The 16779-nt window shown below is 53.4% G+C and overlaps 2 protein-coding genes across 3 annotated transcripts in view; both read right to left on the reverse strand.

The window, feature by feature from the left end:
* Positions 1–16779, reverse strand: part of LOC103567002 (nitric oxide synthase, inducible-like) — a 198907-nt gene that overhangs the window by 67871 nt on the left and 114257 nt on the right.
* Positions 219–12674, reverse strand: LOC103567976 (galectin-9B-like). 2 transcript variants are annotated; one of them, XM_070560863.1, is made up of 8 exons: positions 12505–12667; positions 10037–10128; positions 8881–9082; positions 7937–8047; positions 4340–4390; positions 3145–3233; positions 2844–3006; positions 219–1040 (listed from the first exon to the last, which is right to left on the reverse strand). In XM_070560863.1, exons 1-8 carry the CDS (start codon positions 12541–12543, stop codon positions 894–896), a joined length of 894 nt encoding a protein of 297 aa, XP_070416964.1. In that variant the 5' UTR covers positions 12544–12667; the 3' UTR covers positions 219–893. The 2 variants fall into 2 exon arrangements, with proteins under 2 accessions (XP_070416964.1, XP_070416963.1); XM_070560862.1 differs by lacking the exon at positions 219–1040 and adding an exon at positions 1050–2502 and having other exon boundaries at positions 12505–12674.

The raw sequence follows: 16779 nt of genomic DNA on the forward strand, positions 1-16779 counted from the left end.
CTTGGCCCATCTGGGCCTGTTTCCTGGGTTCACCTCTGTTCCCCAGCTTCCTGCCTCAGAGATTCCTGCCCAAGAGCCTGAGCCCGGCCTGCTTTCTCCCGCACCCTTGAGGGGTTTGTGGGGGACCCACTAGGAGCAGGTGTGGATGTCAGGTCCCACCCCCCATCAAAATGAGCCTACACTGTCTCCTCCCACTCCCCTCAGCCAGGATCCTCCAATTCCAGAGGCTCCAAACTGTCTTTTAATAAACCACAACCAGCCTGTATGTGTGCCAACAAGCCTTTTTCTTTATTTCTTTGAAGGACACGGAGAGGGGAGAGCCCCCTGGATTAAGGGTCCCATCAGTTGGAGGAAACCAGCGGGGTGTCATCAGGGAGCTTTCCCGGCACAGGGGAAGGGCTGGTGCAGGTGCAGGAGAGGCTGAAGCTGGGAGACAGGGAGGGGCCGAGGAGACCGCCTCCCCTGGGGAGTGAAGAGCTGCTGGCCTGGGACTGACTGGAGCTGACTGGGCTGGGGATGCAGCTGAGAGGCAGACGGGGTGGGGGCCTGGGTCGGGTGCTTGGGAAGGCCCAGCACCCTCCCTTACTGCTCAGGGGACTGAACCTGGGGCTGCAGCCTGTGTGGACCACCCCTCTCCTTGGAGGGAGGGATTTGGGCAGCTGGAGCCCCTGGTCCTGCCCCTACTGAGCAAAGCGTTCCCAGCCAGCTGCCCTAGGCACTCCAGGCTGGCTGCAGCCTCAGCAGGGCCAGACAAGGGCGTGGTCTCCCCAGGAAAGAGACCCTTGGCAGGCTGGGCAGGGTTGGGGCTGGGGCAGGGACGGGGAAGGTGGAGGTGATGAGCAGATCCAGACTGCAACGTGCCCCAGCCCTCGAGCCCAGGCCAGGGATCCCGCCTATAACTGCACATGGGTCAGCCGGATGTGACCCGCTACATCCAGGACGTTGATGGCGCAAAAGTTCTTCATGCGGTGGTTGTAGTCAAACTTGTGCACTCCATTCACGGCCACCCTGAAGCAGTGGGCTTTACGCGTGATGCGCACCTGGACACAGAGGCCACGTCATTTGCACTCACTTGGAAAGTCCTCAGGACTAAAGGCAGGCTTGTGTCTCCCTCCCTCCCTCCTGCCTTCCTGGCACCTTAATCAAGCAGACCCCACACTTGCCTTCTAGCAGCTCTGAAGGATCCCTTCTTTACTCAACCCGCCCCGGGCTCTCTAGCCCCTGTAATTTTGCTTATTCTGTTCCCACCACCAAGACTGCCCTTCCTCCTGTGCTCCCAACTCTGTTCTCCTAACCCACACGGGTGACTGCTCCTCACCCTTCAGGATTCTCCCCCTCCCTCCAGGAAGGCGAGCCCTCGTTGCCTTCCCCACCTCCTGTCGCCCCGCTAGTTGAGTCAGGAGCCCCTTCAGGCCATGTCTCCCACCCCATCCTCATTCTCCAACTGGACCCTGAGCCTCCAGGGCAGAAACGCTGGCTTGTCCGTCCTTGTCCCCAGAACCTGGCGCACAGGAGGGCTCTGTGCCTGCACTCCTGCAGCGCCAGCCTCCTAACCTGTCTTTTCCACCCCAAACTTTCTCCTGGAGGCCCTCGGAGCACGTCTGTGAAAATGTCATCATCCCCATTGCAATAGCTGACACTTGCACACATGCACACCAGGCACTGTCCTAAGCATGTTATAAACACAAATATCATTTCATTCTTACATGTCTATGAGATTGATGTTACTATTAGCCCATTTTTAGATGAGGAAACTGAGGCACAGTTAAGTCACTTGCTCACAGTCACCCAGCTATCTAGAAATCAAAGTATAGTGTCCCCCTGGCTTGAAACACACCAACACACTGTATTAAAATCCCAACTCCCTTCCGTGGTCCTCACAGCCCGACATCAATCATTTCAACCCTGGGGGAGGAGCATCAGGGCAGATTTACAAATACAGAGGCCCAGGCTCACCCCCACGTTGGCCTGTACCGGCCCAGGCATTGACTTCCCTTCTTTAAGCTCCTGGGGATTTGACTATGTGGTCGGGGCTGAGGACACCTGCTCTGTGTGAGGCAGGCCTCAGCCGCCACAGCCACACCTCTCTGTCCTCACTGTCCACCTGGGAGCCCCCGCCCCATGGTCCCAGACAGGCCACGCCCAGGACTCTGCCTCTGCAGTAACAGTGGCTCCCTCAGCTGCCTGCCCCAACACACCCGCAGATCTTTGCGAGGCAGCTCCTTCTGCCACTGGGGTCTCAAGGGCACAGTGGCCTCCTCGGAGAGCTGTCAAGTCTAAGGCAGCGTGGACCCTGCCCCGGGGCTCACTCTATCCCTCTATTCTGTTTGCTTTCTGCAGAGCACCTGTTCTTATCAGCAAGGGTCTGTCCATGCCGTTTGTGTCCTGCTTCGTCTGCCTCCTAAACCGCTGACTCCGTGGGGCAGGACCTCGTCTGTCCTCTCCATGCTGTACCCCCAGCACCCGGGGTGCTTCCTGCACAAAGTAGGTCTGATAGAATAGCTGAAATGATTGTGGAATGAATGAGTGAGTGAGTGAATAAAGGGAGGACACCTCCTTCTTGGGCTCCACCTGGCACTTATCGCTGTGTGACCTCAGGCCAGTAACCTGCACTTGTGAGTCTGTTTCCTCATCTGTAAACAGCAGATAGCACCACCTGCCCCATGTGGGACAGTAACAGGAAAATAATGGCAACAATTTGTTGAACACTTTTTCTTATTCTGTGCACAGCCCTCACCCCAGAGGCATCAGCTCCCATCTTGTTCGTGGGACCCCCAATGCCCCCTCTCCTGCTCCATTTGCCCCATGTGAGCCGCTCTGAGCTGCGGGCTGGGGCAGTTTACCGTGAAGCTCTGGCCTTGGATGAAGGGCATTGGTCCCCACAGACTTCTCTCCTCATGCCCCCAAGAGCCGTTGATCAGTGAGTTGCGGACCACAGAGTTCTCATTGAAACGGGGGTTCAAGTGGAAGGCGATGTCACTCCCAGAGCGCAGGTTGATGTGGAACCTGGGGGTGGACAGCTCACATGGACCTCCTCTAACCACTGAGCTCCGGGTCCCTGCCCCTCCCCAGCCCACCCAGAGCCAGGGCGATGGCCAGAATGACCCTGGGCTGTCTCTCTCCTCCCCGAGAGCCCTAGCTTACCATTGAGCGTTGGGCAGGATGGTGCCCGACACAATGATTCTCCTGGAGGGGTACAGGCCACCCGGGATGCAGGTGTAGAATGGATTCATCTGTTGGGAGGAGAGGGAAGGGTCAGCCAGCGGCAGCCAGAGCAGCCACCATGGCAGGGGGCACTTTGTCCCAATTTCCATGAATTTGGACAGTCAACTGAGTTTGACAACCGTGCCTGTGAGTAACATATTTTCAAGAAAGAACTCCATGATATCGTTTCTTAATTCAGTAAATGCCAGATGAAAACTTACCAGCCTTCTTCAAATGAATGAGCTTAAACTGTTGCAAAAAGATCTTTAGCCGGACATAGAAGGACACTTGGGCTGAGAAGGGAAGGCCACTTCCTATGCTCACAGTGAAGGGACGATGTTAAAAGTGAAGCTCCTGTCAAGAGTCTTCTCGTTTACTTGGGTGTTTTTAGGAACCTCAGCTTCCTGGAGGACTGCTTCACTGCTGGCACTGCTCTTCGTCTCCCACCCTGCCCAACGCAGAGAAAACCTCTACACACCCTGAGAACACAGTTATGTAGGCTGGGTTGGGATAGCCCATAGGAGGGAAGGTGGGATTCTGTTGAAAGCGGATAATTCATGTGGGCGTGACACACACACGAGCCCCACACAGTCGAGCGGGGATGCTCCAATGTGACACTGAGATCGGGAGGCTTCAGCCCTTGGATTCTCTGTCACCTTCGTTCTCATGTCAGTCTTGGCAGGACTTCCTGCCATGTCCTGGACCCCATAAATGTCACCTGCCCCTCCACCCAGGGCAGCCCCACTGACTCCAGGCCTCCCGTCTGATGTGCACTGGCAGGAGGAGGAGCAGCAGCTCCATCCTGTGAGCAGCAGGGACATCCTGGGGTTCGTCCTCGGGATGCAGGGCCTCCTCTCCACATGCTGGACCACTGCACTCCCTCTCAATGACAGAAGGAGCCGATTTCCTGCTGGTGCCGAAAGGACCTGCCTCTGGGGCCACTGGGTCAGTCTAGCCACCTCCAGAATCTGCTGTCCCCAGGAGAGTTTCATTCTCTGTCTTCTGAGCAGAGGCCCGGCCCCCATGTCCCCATTCCCTTGCTAAACTGCTTTCTTCGTGACTCGGACTAGAGAACTCAGCCCTTGGGGAAGGGGGACGCCTGAGGCTGTGATCTGACCAGAGCTTTCAGACTCACCTCTGACATCTGTTGAGGGGCGCTCAGCTCCCTGTGGATCATTGTTTGCTTCTGGAAGAAAGAAACCCAGGTTTTAAGCAGCCCTCCCCAGCATGGAGACCACCACCTGCCACCAGAGGGCACCACATAACACAATATCTGAAGTCAGTTAATCCTGAGGGGGTAACCGGCCCTATGGCCCCAACCAGACCCCCAAAATTGGAGGATAGGGGTATTTCCTCTCTCAGGGGATGAGGGAGGGGCAAAAGTTTCCTCTGGAGAAGAAATATGGCTGCACTGTAGCCTCTGGCCCACTTTTCTTCTCAGTGGAGTTTCTCTAGCACAGCCTCACTTGGCAGGAGGATGGAAGGTGGGGCCTCGGTATTCTGTGGCTGCCGCAGTGGCAGAGGACTGAGCCAAGAAGTGAGTTCTGGGTGTTTCCCAATTCATCAGGGTCACCCAACTCCCTCCCCCCACCACTTAGCCAGGCAATTGGTTAGGGGCTCTGCCTCACTGTCCCTAAGGGACACGACTGATGCCCTGCCCTGCCTCCTCCTTTGCACCCACAGGAAGAACCAAAATGAAGAGGCTCCGAAGAGAGAGCAACAGGCTGGATATGGGGGAGCAGGGTTGGTCGCCCTGATCCCTGGAGACGAACAGGATGAGGAAATCAAAACAGCGGTGAACCTCGGTGCCACACGAGGGTGAGACCATGGCAGAGACTGAGGTCAGAAATGCCCTCCTGACTGGCCCTCGCCTCCTTCCTGCTCCCATCAGCCTTCCTGAGCCTGAGGCCCCAGATCTCCCCGCCCTCCCAGGTTCACTGTGCTTAGGAAGGGGCGGGGCCAGGGTTGGAGGAGGGGAACATCCCCATTGGCGCCTCCAGAAGGAGAGGAGGACCTGTCCGATGCAGACCAGCCAGCTTCCCTCAGCTCCCATTGCTTCCAGGGCCATATTTCATGCAGAAGGTGAGGACTAGCATTTACAGAGGGCCTGTGGTGTGCCAGGCTCGGGCTGCAGTGCTCTCTGAGGGAGGCAAGCTTAGCTCCTGTTCCACTAGTGAGGCAATCAGGCTCAGGAGGGTTAAGCAACTTGCCTAAGCTTGCCCAGGGAGCAAGTGATAAAGTCCAAAATGGTGCCCAGTTCTGTGTGGTTGTGTCCACCCACCCTGTCCTCCCCAGCCCAGGGCCCAAGTGAGGCTGCCCTGCAAGGGCTCCCTGGAGCCCCACCAGTCCTGCAGTCAGTGTGGTAGGAGGCAGGTGCCAGAGCTGGACTGCGGTGGGCCACAGGAGGGCTGGGTGGACAGACACCCCTTTCCCTGCCCCCACTGCTCTGGGACCAAAGAGGGGGCCGGGCCCTGCTCCCCTTCCTGTCCTCAACCCTGTGCCCCTGAGCTGACTGATCTTCTTGCCCTGAATGGTTTCCTCTTCTACTGCCCGTGCAAACCACAATCCACATTCACTTACCCGGTGCCTCCTGTGTGCCCGGCACTGTGCAGAGTGCTAGGGATACACACTGAGCAAGCCACAGTCCCAGCCTTCAAGGCTCAGGGGTGGAGGGAAGGAGTGGGTGGAGTGACGGGGACAGACACGGAAGCACAGTTACACGGGGATGTGGTCCTTGTACAGTGACATGCAAAGTCTATGGAGACGCAGTGACGGAGAGTCATCCAGCTTTCCTCCATCCAGAGAACATGCCCGTGAGGAGTGACATTTCAGCAGAGCACTGAAGGGCCTTTAGGCGTTGGTAGCAGGTGAGGTGGCAAATGGTGCTTTCAGCCCCGGGACAGCATGTTCAGAAACCTGGTGGCCCCATAGAGCCTTGAGTGAGCAGTGGAGGCTGTGTGAGCTTCATGGGGAGGGCTGAGGCCGGGCGCTGCCCTGGGGCCAGACGGGGGAGGATGTGGCATGTCCTGCTGGGGAGTTTGCCTTTGTTTAAAAGGACATGGGCCCTCAGGATTTCTAAGCAGGGAGAGGATGTGACCAGATTTGCTTACAGGAAGGTCACTGCCGCAGTGGGAGGGTGTGAGGGGAGTGGGAACTAGACCACGGTCCTCGTGACGTGGGGTCAGGGGGCCTGGACCAGGGCAGTGGCTGTGGGAGGGAGAGGCGTTGGTGCCCTGGAGAAAGATTAGGGGAGGGAGGAAAGAACCAGAACGACTCCCAGGTCCCGGCTGTGGGTGCCTGGTCGAGGGAGACAAGCAACCTTTGGTGGGGCCCTAGGCCCTGGCTGGCCTGCTGGCCGGAGCCAGCCCCTGGGACCCTCTGACCTTCCTGCTAACTGCTCCACTTCCCGGACTTTCCTTGTTTAACTCACTTGGGGTTTGTGCCCATTGGGTTTGTGTGGGAAATGGGCAGCCTGGGAGAACTGCCTCGTGCAGAAGGCAGGCGGGACAGGGCTGCTCGGGTGTTCTGTTAAAGTAAAAGGCACCAGGGGTGAAGAGAAGCATTAATGAAGCCAAGGAAGAGTGGAAAGGCAGGGACTGAGCTCAGAGGGAGAGAGTCAGGCAGGTGGGGTGCGGGAGGGTGCTCAGGACCACGTGGAGGGGCAGTGGGGATGATTAGGCTCCAGGAGGTGACAGCAGGATGGTGCCCTCTCTCTCTCTATATATATACCTTTCTCTTTTTCTCTCTCTCCTCTCACCCTCCTTTTCTCTCTCTGTCTCCATCTCTCTCCTTCTCTCTCCTCCTACCCTGTAGGGGAGACAATTGGGTAGGGAGAAATAAGAGAGGTGAGGAAGTAAGAGAGATGAGCTCGTATTTTTCCAGGGCCTCTGTGTGTTGTCCCCGTCTCAGGAGCATACTCAGTACCGAAAGTGGTAACAACAGCTCCAGTCCAGCCTCCGGGGGCCCTGCGGGAATGTGGGCCCAGCACACCCCAGTCCTCTCAGTTTTCATGAAAGGCCAGAAATCAAGGTTTCCATGTGCTATTTCCTGACATTTTTTTAAGAATTGAGGTAAAATACACATAAAGCCTACCATCTTAACCATTTTTAAGTTTAGAGTTCAGTGGCTCTAAGTCTATTCACATTGATGGGTAAGCACCGCCACGATCCTGCCTGGACAACTTTCTCAGATCGCATAACTTGCTCTGACCTTTTAAACGCTGGCAAAATGTACAAAAATTTTAAAACACAGAGAAGGCCAAGTAGACCCTGGTATAGTCCCATGTGGTCCATTTTGTAGCCTCTGACATTTATTGCCCCATGAACTCACACAAAACCTTGAGGGGCAGCAGCAACTATGCCCCTTCCACAGATGAGGAAACTGAGGCCGGGAGAGGCCAAGTCGCTTGTGTAAGATCCCACAGCCAATGAGGACGGCAGAGCTGGGATCTGAGCTGGATTCAGTTGGACTCTCAAGCCTGGTTCTTTCTGGACCCACACGGCCTCCTAACCAGAGTGGAAATAGAGAGTGACAGAGAGGAGTGGACTAGGAATCTGGAGACTGAAGCACAGGTTCCAGACAGAGACAGTGACACAAGAAGCATGAGACACGAGAACTGAAGATGTGTCCCCAGAGTCACAAGTGGAGTTTGGACTCACCCAACAGGGCCTAGACACAGCTAGACTGAGCCTGCCCCGAGCCCCTGGGACAGGTGCCAGGTGGACCATCTGACCTGGAAGCTGATGGAGGACAGCTGCACAGCGCCGGTGACAGAGAGGGTGTCCACGTGGTGGAAGGGCACACGGTGTGGGTACTGCACAAAGAGGCTCCCATTCAACATCACCTGCCAAGTTGAACGCATGTTCCAGGAGAGGGGTCCCAGGCCAGGGCGGGGAGCACACCTGGGCCTCCGGGACCCCTGCTTCTAGAAACTAAGACCATCCATGCCTTGTAGGTCAGGGGCACCGGGCTCCAGAGCTGTGTCAGTTACAGGAACATGCCTGTGATCCAACCTCAATCTCTGCTTGGCTCTCCTTGTTGGCTTTTTAGTTCTTATGGTTGTTTATTGCAGTCTGTTTTCTGTCTAATCATAGCTCCCCTGGGTGTTATTTAAATATGCATAAAAATGTTCATAGGGAACAGAGGAGAGGCGACCTCAGGCTGCATATGGCAGGGATGGGAACATGCACCTTCACAGAGATGCGTGGACACCGATATACTCATCTCTACCCATCTTCCTAAGCCCAGAGACGGAACTCTGCTAGCAAAAGCAATTTGCAATGCCTTGCTAGCCATTACTAGAACCTGGATAAAGCTTGCAACAATATGGCCAAAAAAACAAATGTTCTCAGGGACTTGGATGGACCAATGACTACAGCAGAAGAACGGAATGAACTCAGATTTTAAAGCCCCAGGAGGCCAAAAAAGTCCATGGTGACTTGTCTGGTTCTTAGCCCCTGAGTAAAAGAAGCAATAGGTGCTCCTGGAAGAGCCGGTGAAGGTGTGTAAGGAGCCTGCAGCCATCAGTAACACCCTTAAAGGAAATGGTCCTGTCATCTGTCTATGGCGTTACTCAGCCAGATCTCAATGCGTGTGGTTATTTAAAGGCTCTTCCCCAGGTCTGTTAGCTCTGAGGAGACGGGCAGCGGGAGGGAGCGGGGCAGAGTTCTTGCTCACCTGGAAACATGAGCTCAGCACCAGGAAGCTGAGCTCAAAGGGACTCCCCCTCTGAAAGGGCAGGTGTGTCTTCTTCTCCTCCAGCCCCCAGAGTCCTTTCTTCTTTGTGTTGCAGACCACAGACCCGCCCTCTTCAAACCGTGGGTTGAAGTGGAAGGCAATGTCATCACCACTGCGGCCTGTCTGAAAGTTCACAGCAAACCTAGACGAGGGAAATCAGAGAGTCACCTGTAGCCTGGTTTACACCAATGGCAGGAACGGGGGAGCCTCGATCGACTTTGACGGGTGTCTCTCTGGGAACTTGCAGGTGACTGGCGATCGTCAGTCTGTTGTCACTCTCGTTACCATGTAGCGCTTAGTGTGTTTTTGTACAATTATTGCATTTTTCCTTCACAGTGTGATTTTCCTAAAAATAAGTACAAATTGGGTAAATTGTTGATCCCACCAGCAAGAAGCATAGGTCTTGGACACTAATTAAAAATTCATGTCAAAGACAGAAATGGGAAAAGTGCCTAAAAGAGCCCTCAGCACCAAGTGAACACTGGTTGGAGGTGTGCCCATGTCTGCTCAACTGGGAAAGAAGAGAAGAAATTCAAAGCACAGGTGGAATTGATGGGAATATACCTACAAACACAGGGTCTAAAAGGGGAGGCATGACTAAAAACTAAAATAAAATAAAAATGAAATAAAATGAGATACAGTAGGAGGCGTAGAACAAATATGAGCTCTCCTGGCATGAGAATTTTCATCAAATTACATTTGATGGCAACTTTAAATGTTTGAACATTAGCTGAATGAGGGTTCCAAAGATGAGGGCAGTTTCGGGAAACAGAGGAAGGGAGATCTTGCTCTTCTGGGTCAGAGTGCGCAGAGTTCAACCCTGTAACATGATCGCCTGCCTCTGGGCTTGCCCGCTTCTCTCCTTAGGCTGCGAGCTCCCGTCATCCCTATGTCTACGGGGACTCTATGTTAATGGTGCCAGCACGCTATTGGCAGACGGCAGTGGTGCCATTCAGTGTTGGCAAGGGCCGGGTCCTACTCATCTGGCATGTCCAGGTGCAGGCAGCTCAGAGGGTGCTGGGTGAACCATCCTGAGCTGACAGGCACCATGGGTTGCTAAGGGGCGAGGCTGCAGAGAAACAAGAGTTCCAGGTACCTGGTTCCACTGGAGGGTAAAACAGTTCCACGGACAGTGATCTCAAGTCCCTCCTGGAGACCCCCTTGGATTATCCCAGAGAAGGGGGTGACCTGCAGAGAGAAGACACATTCTCCTCTGAAATCTCCAGAAGGAACCAGCCTTGCTGACACTTTGGTTTTCGATTTCTGACCTCCAGAACTGAGAGAACAAATTTGTGTTGTTTTAAGCCTGGCCAACCGGGCTGCTGTGGACTTATGACCAGTGTGTGTTAGTGTGTGTCTGAGTGTGAGTGTGTGTGTGAGTGTGTGTGTGTGAGGGAGGGATCTCGGCAGGCAACAACACTCACTTTTGCTCTGTATGGCGCAGGAGGGTGGGTTTTGCACTGGTTTTCTGGTCCACAGGCCTGGGCTCGCCTCCAGCTCCCGTGCTGGCAGCTCTGCTGTTGGGCGGTCACTGACCTGTCTGTACCCAGTTCCCTCTGTGGGACGGCGGCACCAGAGCCCTAGCCTGGCCGTGGTCTTGGGAGGATTAGACAAGGAGCCGGCCGGAAAGCCCTTGGCTCGCAGGCCTGACAGCGGTAGCTGTTGGCATCAGGTGACTTCATCCCTGTGCCGGGTCAGAACTGCTCTCTCCTCTGGCCGTGCCTGGAGCCTGAGAACTTTTCCTTCCCTTCCTGTCCAGAAGCGCCGACAGCAGAGCCAGGCCCTACAGGCCAGAGGGTGGGCAGCCTCCTTCTGGAGGCCCAGTGTCACCAGAGGGCCCCCAGCCCCCCTGGCAGAGGGGCTCACCTGCAGGAGGCAGTGCGAGGCTTACCGCCAGAGGGCGCTGCTGCCCAGAGGTCCCGAGGCCCTTCTGGTGGTGACCTTTGCTGTCTGCATTTCCTCATTATTCTCACAACAACCCAGGCCATTAGTGCCACCTTCACAGATGAGGAAACTGAAGCACAGGAAGGTGTGGTAACTTTCCCAAAGCCACACAGCTGGTGAGTGATAGAGTGGGGTTTGAACCCCAGCACCTGTGCTTGTAACCGCCACACAGCCTCCTTCTCACCATGAAGCACAGAACATCCTCCCTCTTGGCTCACTGAGCGCTTCCCTGGACCAAACAGTGCGTCCTGTCCTGCCTGTAGTCACAGCCTCGTCCCGTCCCTCTGAGGAGCTGGGTCTCAGCAGCACAGCTGGCCGCCTGCCCTTCCCGCAGCACTTAGGAGGCAGCAGGGTGGTCCCAGCTGCTGGACGTCACCAGGTCCCCAGGGAGCTCCCGGTGCCCATGGGGACTGCACCCGTCCGCTTTCCTGTCCAGACTCCAAGGCCCTGTCTGAGCTCTCTGCTGCCCACAGGAGGACTGTCCTGATTTGAAAAATCTGGCTTTGAATTCAAGGACTGGAAAGTAAAAACCAGTCAGCAGAATGATACAGTTGCAGGGCCTGGCCTAGTCTCCAGGGTCCCCATCTGATGGAGAACACACCCTGGGGGACACATTCTGTCCCAGAGGCCCTGCCGCCTGCCTGCCTTCCCCATTATCACTCTCTGCAGGCACCTCTCTCCTCTGGGGTGAATCAAGGCACCTTCCTTCTCTGCCTCTTACCATCGGGACCTGTGTCCAGTGGCCCCAACCTCTCTGAGCCGCAGTTCTTCCCTGTGTGATGTGGGGTTGACAAGCCTCACGGGGTTGAAACGAGGCCGCCTGCAGACAGGGCCTCCACACAGTTGACACAAAGGTGCAAAAGGCCGCCCTCTGTGCCCCACACTGCAGGGACAGTCCCACTCCTCTCACGCCCGAGACGGCCTCTCTGCAGACACCCTGAACCCGCCCTGGCATCATTACCTCACCTCAGGGAGGACCAGCTCCTTGGGGGCCTTCCCTGCTGTGCTCAGACTCCTGCCAATACTGAGCCTTTCCGAAGCCCCGTGTGTGCCGGGCACATGTAGGCACCCTAGAGATGCTGCCTCCCTCTATCCAACCCTGGGAGGGGGACAGGGTCACCCCATTCTACGGACATGGAAACTGAGGCCCACAGAGGTCAAAGGAACTTGCCTGAGGTCATCCAGCTAGTCGGTGTCTGAACCCAGGAAGGCCAGCTCCAAAGTAAGTGCCCTCGACTGCCATGCTGTGTTGTCACCCTCCCCAGAAGTCCTGTTTACTGCTCTTCATGCAAACAAAGCATCACTCTTCTCGTCAGTACTCACGCCTGTCTTCTACCCCCTCCACCAGCAATAGGACCAGGCCCCCAGAGGGAACTCAGGAACCCTTTGTCACATGCTTGAGTCCCAATGCTCATCATCCTCCAGTCCTTAGAGGCACAGGGGAGACCAGCGTGGAGCAGAGGCTGTGTCAGGATCGCCCCATCTGGCGTTCCTGCCCTTCTTGTGTTCTCTTTAGATGCCCCCTCACCCACCTCCTGCCTCCCAAGAGTCTTTTCCTCAGAACCCCAGAGCTGCTTTCCCCGGGCCAGCACTGCCCCACACCCACAGCCCAGCACTCACTGGGTTCAGGTAGGGAGGCTGGGCACAGGTGAAGACCATCTCTCCGCCTCCTCTGTGGCCACCACTGCTTTTCACACCAGCTGGACAGTTCTCTGCACTGGGGAGGACTCCACAGAGATATAAATGTGATTGCGATTTGGCAGTTATTCAATGGGAGGGAGCCAGGAGCAAGAGGAAGCGGATCTAGAGAGATAAAGGTTGAGTCCTGGGACAGGAGGGGCGAGGGGGGACCTGGAGAGAGGGAAGTGGAAATTCCCCACCCCAGTGACCCTTCCTCCTCTCTCCTCCTGCGTTGCACCCCTGAGACTGAATCATATCTGGCTCATAGAAGTTCAAAGAACCTGACCACACTGACATGACAGTGAGTTTCTAGACGATTCTGCCCATTAGTATGTAACTGTCTCCTGAGGATGCTCAGTCAGCGTTCCGAAAACATTGGGGATTTTGGACAGGGCCTGTGTAGCTGCACATGCCTGTGCTCGGGGTGGTGGTGGTGGTGAGAAGGCCTGGTTATATCCATTTTACACACAGAGTAACCAATGCTCAGAGAATCTAAGGGTCATACTCAAGGTCACACAGCTCACATGTGGCAGCCTGAGCTATATGAGGATACTTAGGTTCTCAAAAAAGTATGTCTCCCTTTTCAATTCTATTCTTTGTATAAAAACATAATCATTAGGAAGAAATGTTTTGCAAAGAGAAAGCATCATAATGGAGATTGTTGTCCAGGAGTATTGTGGTGCCCTGGGAGCTTCTGCGCCCTCTCTATGAACTCATTTCCTTTTTCTCGTCTCTTCCCTCGCCTTGTCTGGGCTTCAGAATTGAGACAGGAGAAGTCTTGGACATAAGAGAACATCCCAAGTGATATGGGATAGGGGAGACATATTAAATAAACTGTCCTTCATTGGCTCTAGCACCTGGTTAAGGGACATGATTGATGAGAGAGTCGAGCAGGAGAGGCTGGGTCGGGGCAGTGGGGGTGGGTTGGGAACAGTGATATCAAGCAGGTCACTGCAGTGAGCTAGGGAGAGGCCCAGGGGTAAAGCCAGGGATGAGAAGTTCAGGGTCATTCAGGCCCCAGTGGGTAGAAGGCGCCCCAGAGCCGCACATCTGTCTGCACCCCTCTTCCTTCTTACCCTTCACTCGATGCACCAGAATTTGCAAAGACTGACTTCTCTGAGGTGCTCCCATAGACTGAAGCCAAAAGGCCCCCCTACTTACCCTCCATCCCCACCATATTCCTGGATCCCCCAGAATTTGACTGGATTTAAGGGGCAGAAGGCACAGCTGGAGCAGAAAGGAGGGAACAGGGGGGAAATTCTTTGCAATCCTTGCTGACACCAGGGACCACAGGGACAATGTTATCATTGGGATATGGAACTCCCATTCACTACCTGGTTGGAATGTAAAATAATATAACTTTGGAAACTTCTTGGTGGATTGCGGTAAGTTCAAATATCTACTTATCCTTGTCCTGGCTATTCTACTCCTAGATATTTACCCCAGAGAGGTAAAGACACATACACATGTTCATACCAGCTTGACTCACCAGAGCCCCCTACTGGAAACAACACAAATGTTCACCACCAAGGAAAAGAAGAAGCTAATTGCAGTATTCATATGATGGAATATGAGCCACAGACACAGGAAACAACATCAATGAAGCTCACAGTTGAGCAGAAGAAGTCAGACACACGTTAGCATGTGTTGTGCTCACAGGTCAGAATAGCGATTTCCCTTGGAGGGGCCTCAGAAGCCTTCTGGGGTTGGCAGGTTTTGAGCTTGATCTGGATGCTGGTCATGAAGCTGTTTTACATAGGTAAAAACTTATCCAGCAAACTAGATCCGTGCATTTTACTCTACCTGTATAATATCTCAATAAAGTTCTGTTATAAAAACCAAAAAACTCCCAGAGTGCAGGGATACATAGGGACAGCTAGAGTACCAGCCACAAGCACTTTGGGGTCACCACATACCTTGGTGGTGAGTTACAGTGACTCTAGCCCATAAAGGAGAGCCCCAGGGACCTCTGCCCCCAGCCTGCAGGGAGGGACGACAGTCAAACCCAAGGCTAGTGAGTTTTCAGATGAATTAAGACAGTAGGGAGGCATCTTCAAGACACAGTGCCAGGGCACAGTTGACCTGGGCAGCCTGGCATCACTGTGGGGTCACCACGATCCAGTCCCTGGGCCTCGCTCTGGGCTAAAGGAGGTGGGAGGCAGCCCTTGGGAAAGTTCCATCTCAGAGCTCTGTTACTCAAAGTCCCAGACACGTGTCTGAGGCTCTCTGTTCTCTGCACTGTAGACTGAAGGGTCTGTGCAAAGTGTGAGTCTGCCACTTCACACCCCTTAGGATGGCGACTGTCAAAAAACCAGAAGATGACAGGTTGCTGAGGAAGTGGAGGAGGCGGCCTTGGGCACTGCTGATGGGCAGGTCAAATGGTGCGACTGCTGTGGATAAGGTGGTGTGAGTGCCTGACGATACGCTTTGGATCGCTGAGGCATCCGTTTCAAAGATACCCATCTCAATTAAACGTATTGCCAGCTGGATGACACAACTGCTTGCAAAACAACCAGAAGAGGAACTGCTCTGTCCCTACACATGAGGTTCTCTCTTTCACAAAGCCCTGGTGACCTAGATAACCGACTGAGTGAGTGACCGTACTCTTCCTTTGCTGTCCCCTAATTCGCACCCAGCTACCCCACCCTTGGGACTTGAGCATCTGTGGATTTTGGTATCTGTGGGGGTCCTGGAACCAATCAATAATCTATAGAACAAATAGACAGCAAATCTCTAAAGAGTTGGATGATTTAAACACTATCACCCCAATGTAGTTGTCATTTGTGGAACTGTGCTCTCAACAGCAGTAGGATATACCTTCTTCTCAAGCACACATCAAAATGAAATCAAAATCTCAGCAGGCTGTGTTCTTGAGGGTCGGGGGGAATTAGCAAGCTGATTCTAAGATTTATGTGAAACGTTAGAGGATCTAGATGAATCAAAACAATCTTTAAACAAAGAGAAACAGAGATCATTTACACTATCTTGATTCCATGACTTACTCTAATGCTAGCCTAAGCAGGATGGTAAGGTATTGCTGTGAAGATAGACAATTTGGTCAGACAGAATAGAGAGTCCTGAAACAGACCCACACTTATTTGGTCAATTGATTTTCAAAAAAGACACCAAAGCAACTCAATGAGCAAAGGAAACCCTTCTTAACAACTGGTGCTACACACTCTAGTTATGTACATGGAAAACAGCGAACTTTGATCGATACCTCACCACACACAAAAAATAATCTAGAAATGGATCATAGATGGAAATGTAAAACCTAAAACTATACAGCCTTTAGGAAAGAAATAGAGGAGGCTACCTGTATCCTGAGGATGGGCAAGGCCTTCCCACACAGCACCCAAAACCTCACAACCATGAAGGAAAAAAAAAGGAAACATAAATTTCATCAGATTAAAAACTCCTGTTCATTACCCGGCTAAAATTGCCACAGTTATAAAGACTGACAACACCAAATGTTAGCAAGAGTATGGAGCAACTGCAACCTTCACTAACTGCTGGGGAGAGTGGTAAACCACACCACAACGGTGACCCACATTGCAAATTGTTCTGGTACTTTCCCGTAAAGTTAAGCATGACTTCCTTATAACCTAGAAAATCCACCCCTAGGTATTTACTCAAAGTAAATAAACTCATATGTCCACACAAAGACCTGTGCAAGAATTTCATCGCAGCTTTATTCATAAATAGCCCAAGTGTCCAACGGAAAACAGATGGATGAACAATCCTAGTGCGGTCATACAACAGAACACCATGCGGTAATAAAAGAACAAACCGCTGATGAACAAGAGAGAGAAGTCTCAAAAATGTTCTGCTGAGAAAAAGAAGGCAGACACAAAATGTGCACACTGAATGCTTCCGTTCATAGGAAGTTCTAGAACAGACACAAGAAATCTGTGACGAAGGACATCAGACTGGTTGCCACTGGAGGAGTAGGGGTGGCCTGAGAAGGGGCCAGAGGGATCTTTCTGGGTGATAGAAACGATCTCTATCTCAATAAGAGAAGGGGCTATTTGCATGTATGTACTTGTCAAACTCACCATTCTATACATGTGGGTGCTGTGCTTTTCATTGTGAAGTCCACCTCAAATTTCTAAGAAATAGCCTGAGATAGGCCCAAGGAACTCAATCCCGTGCGTATTTCAAAATTAAAAAAAAGCAAAAAAAAGCACAGAACTGGCCCTTCTGTATGTCAGCAGG

Source organism: Equus przewalskii, chromosome 10, assembly GCF_037783145.1.
Source record: "Equus przewalskii isolate Varuska chromosome 10, EquPr2, whole genome shotgun sequence".
NCBI lineage: Eukaryota > Metazoa > Chordata > Mammalia > Perissodactyla > Equidae > Equus > Equus przewalskii.

Excerpts from the sequence above, each read along its gene's own strand:
- LOC103567976 (XM_070560862.1), bottom strand. The coding sequence starts at position 12,543 with ATGGTCTTCACCTGTGCCCAGCCTCCCTACCTGAACCCA. Across the intron at positions 9,083-10,036 it reads TTACCCTCCAGTGGAACCAG|GTTTGCTGTGAACTTTCAGA; the intron begins GTACCTGGAACT and ends TCCCTCGTCTAG. Across the intron at positions 8,048-8,880 it reads TGCTGAGCTCATGTTTCCAG|GTGATGTTGAATGGGAGCCT; the intron begins GTGAGCAAGAAC and ends TCAACTTGGCAG.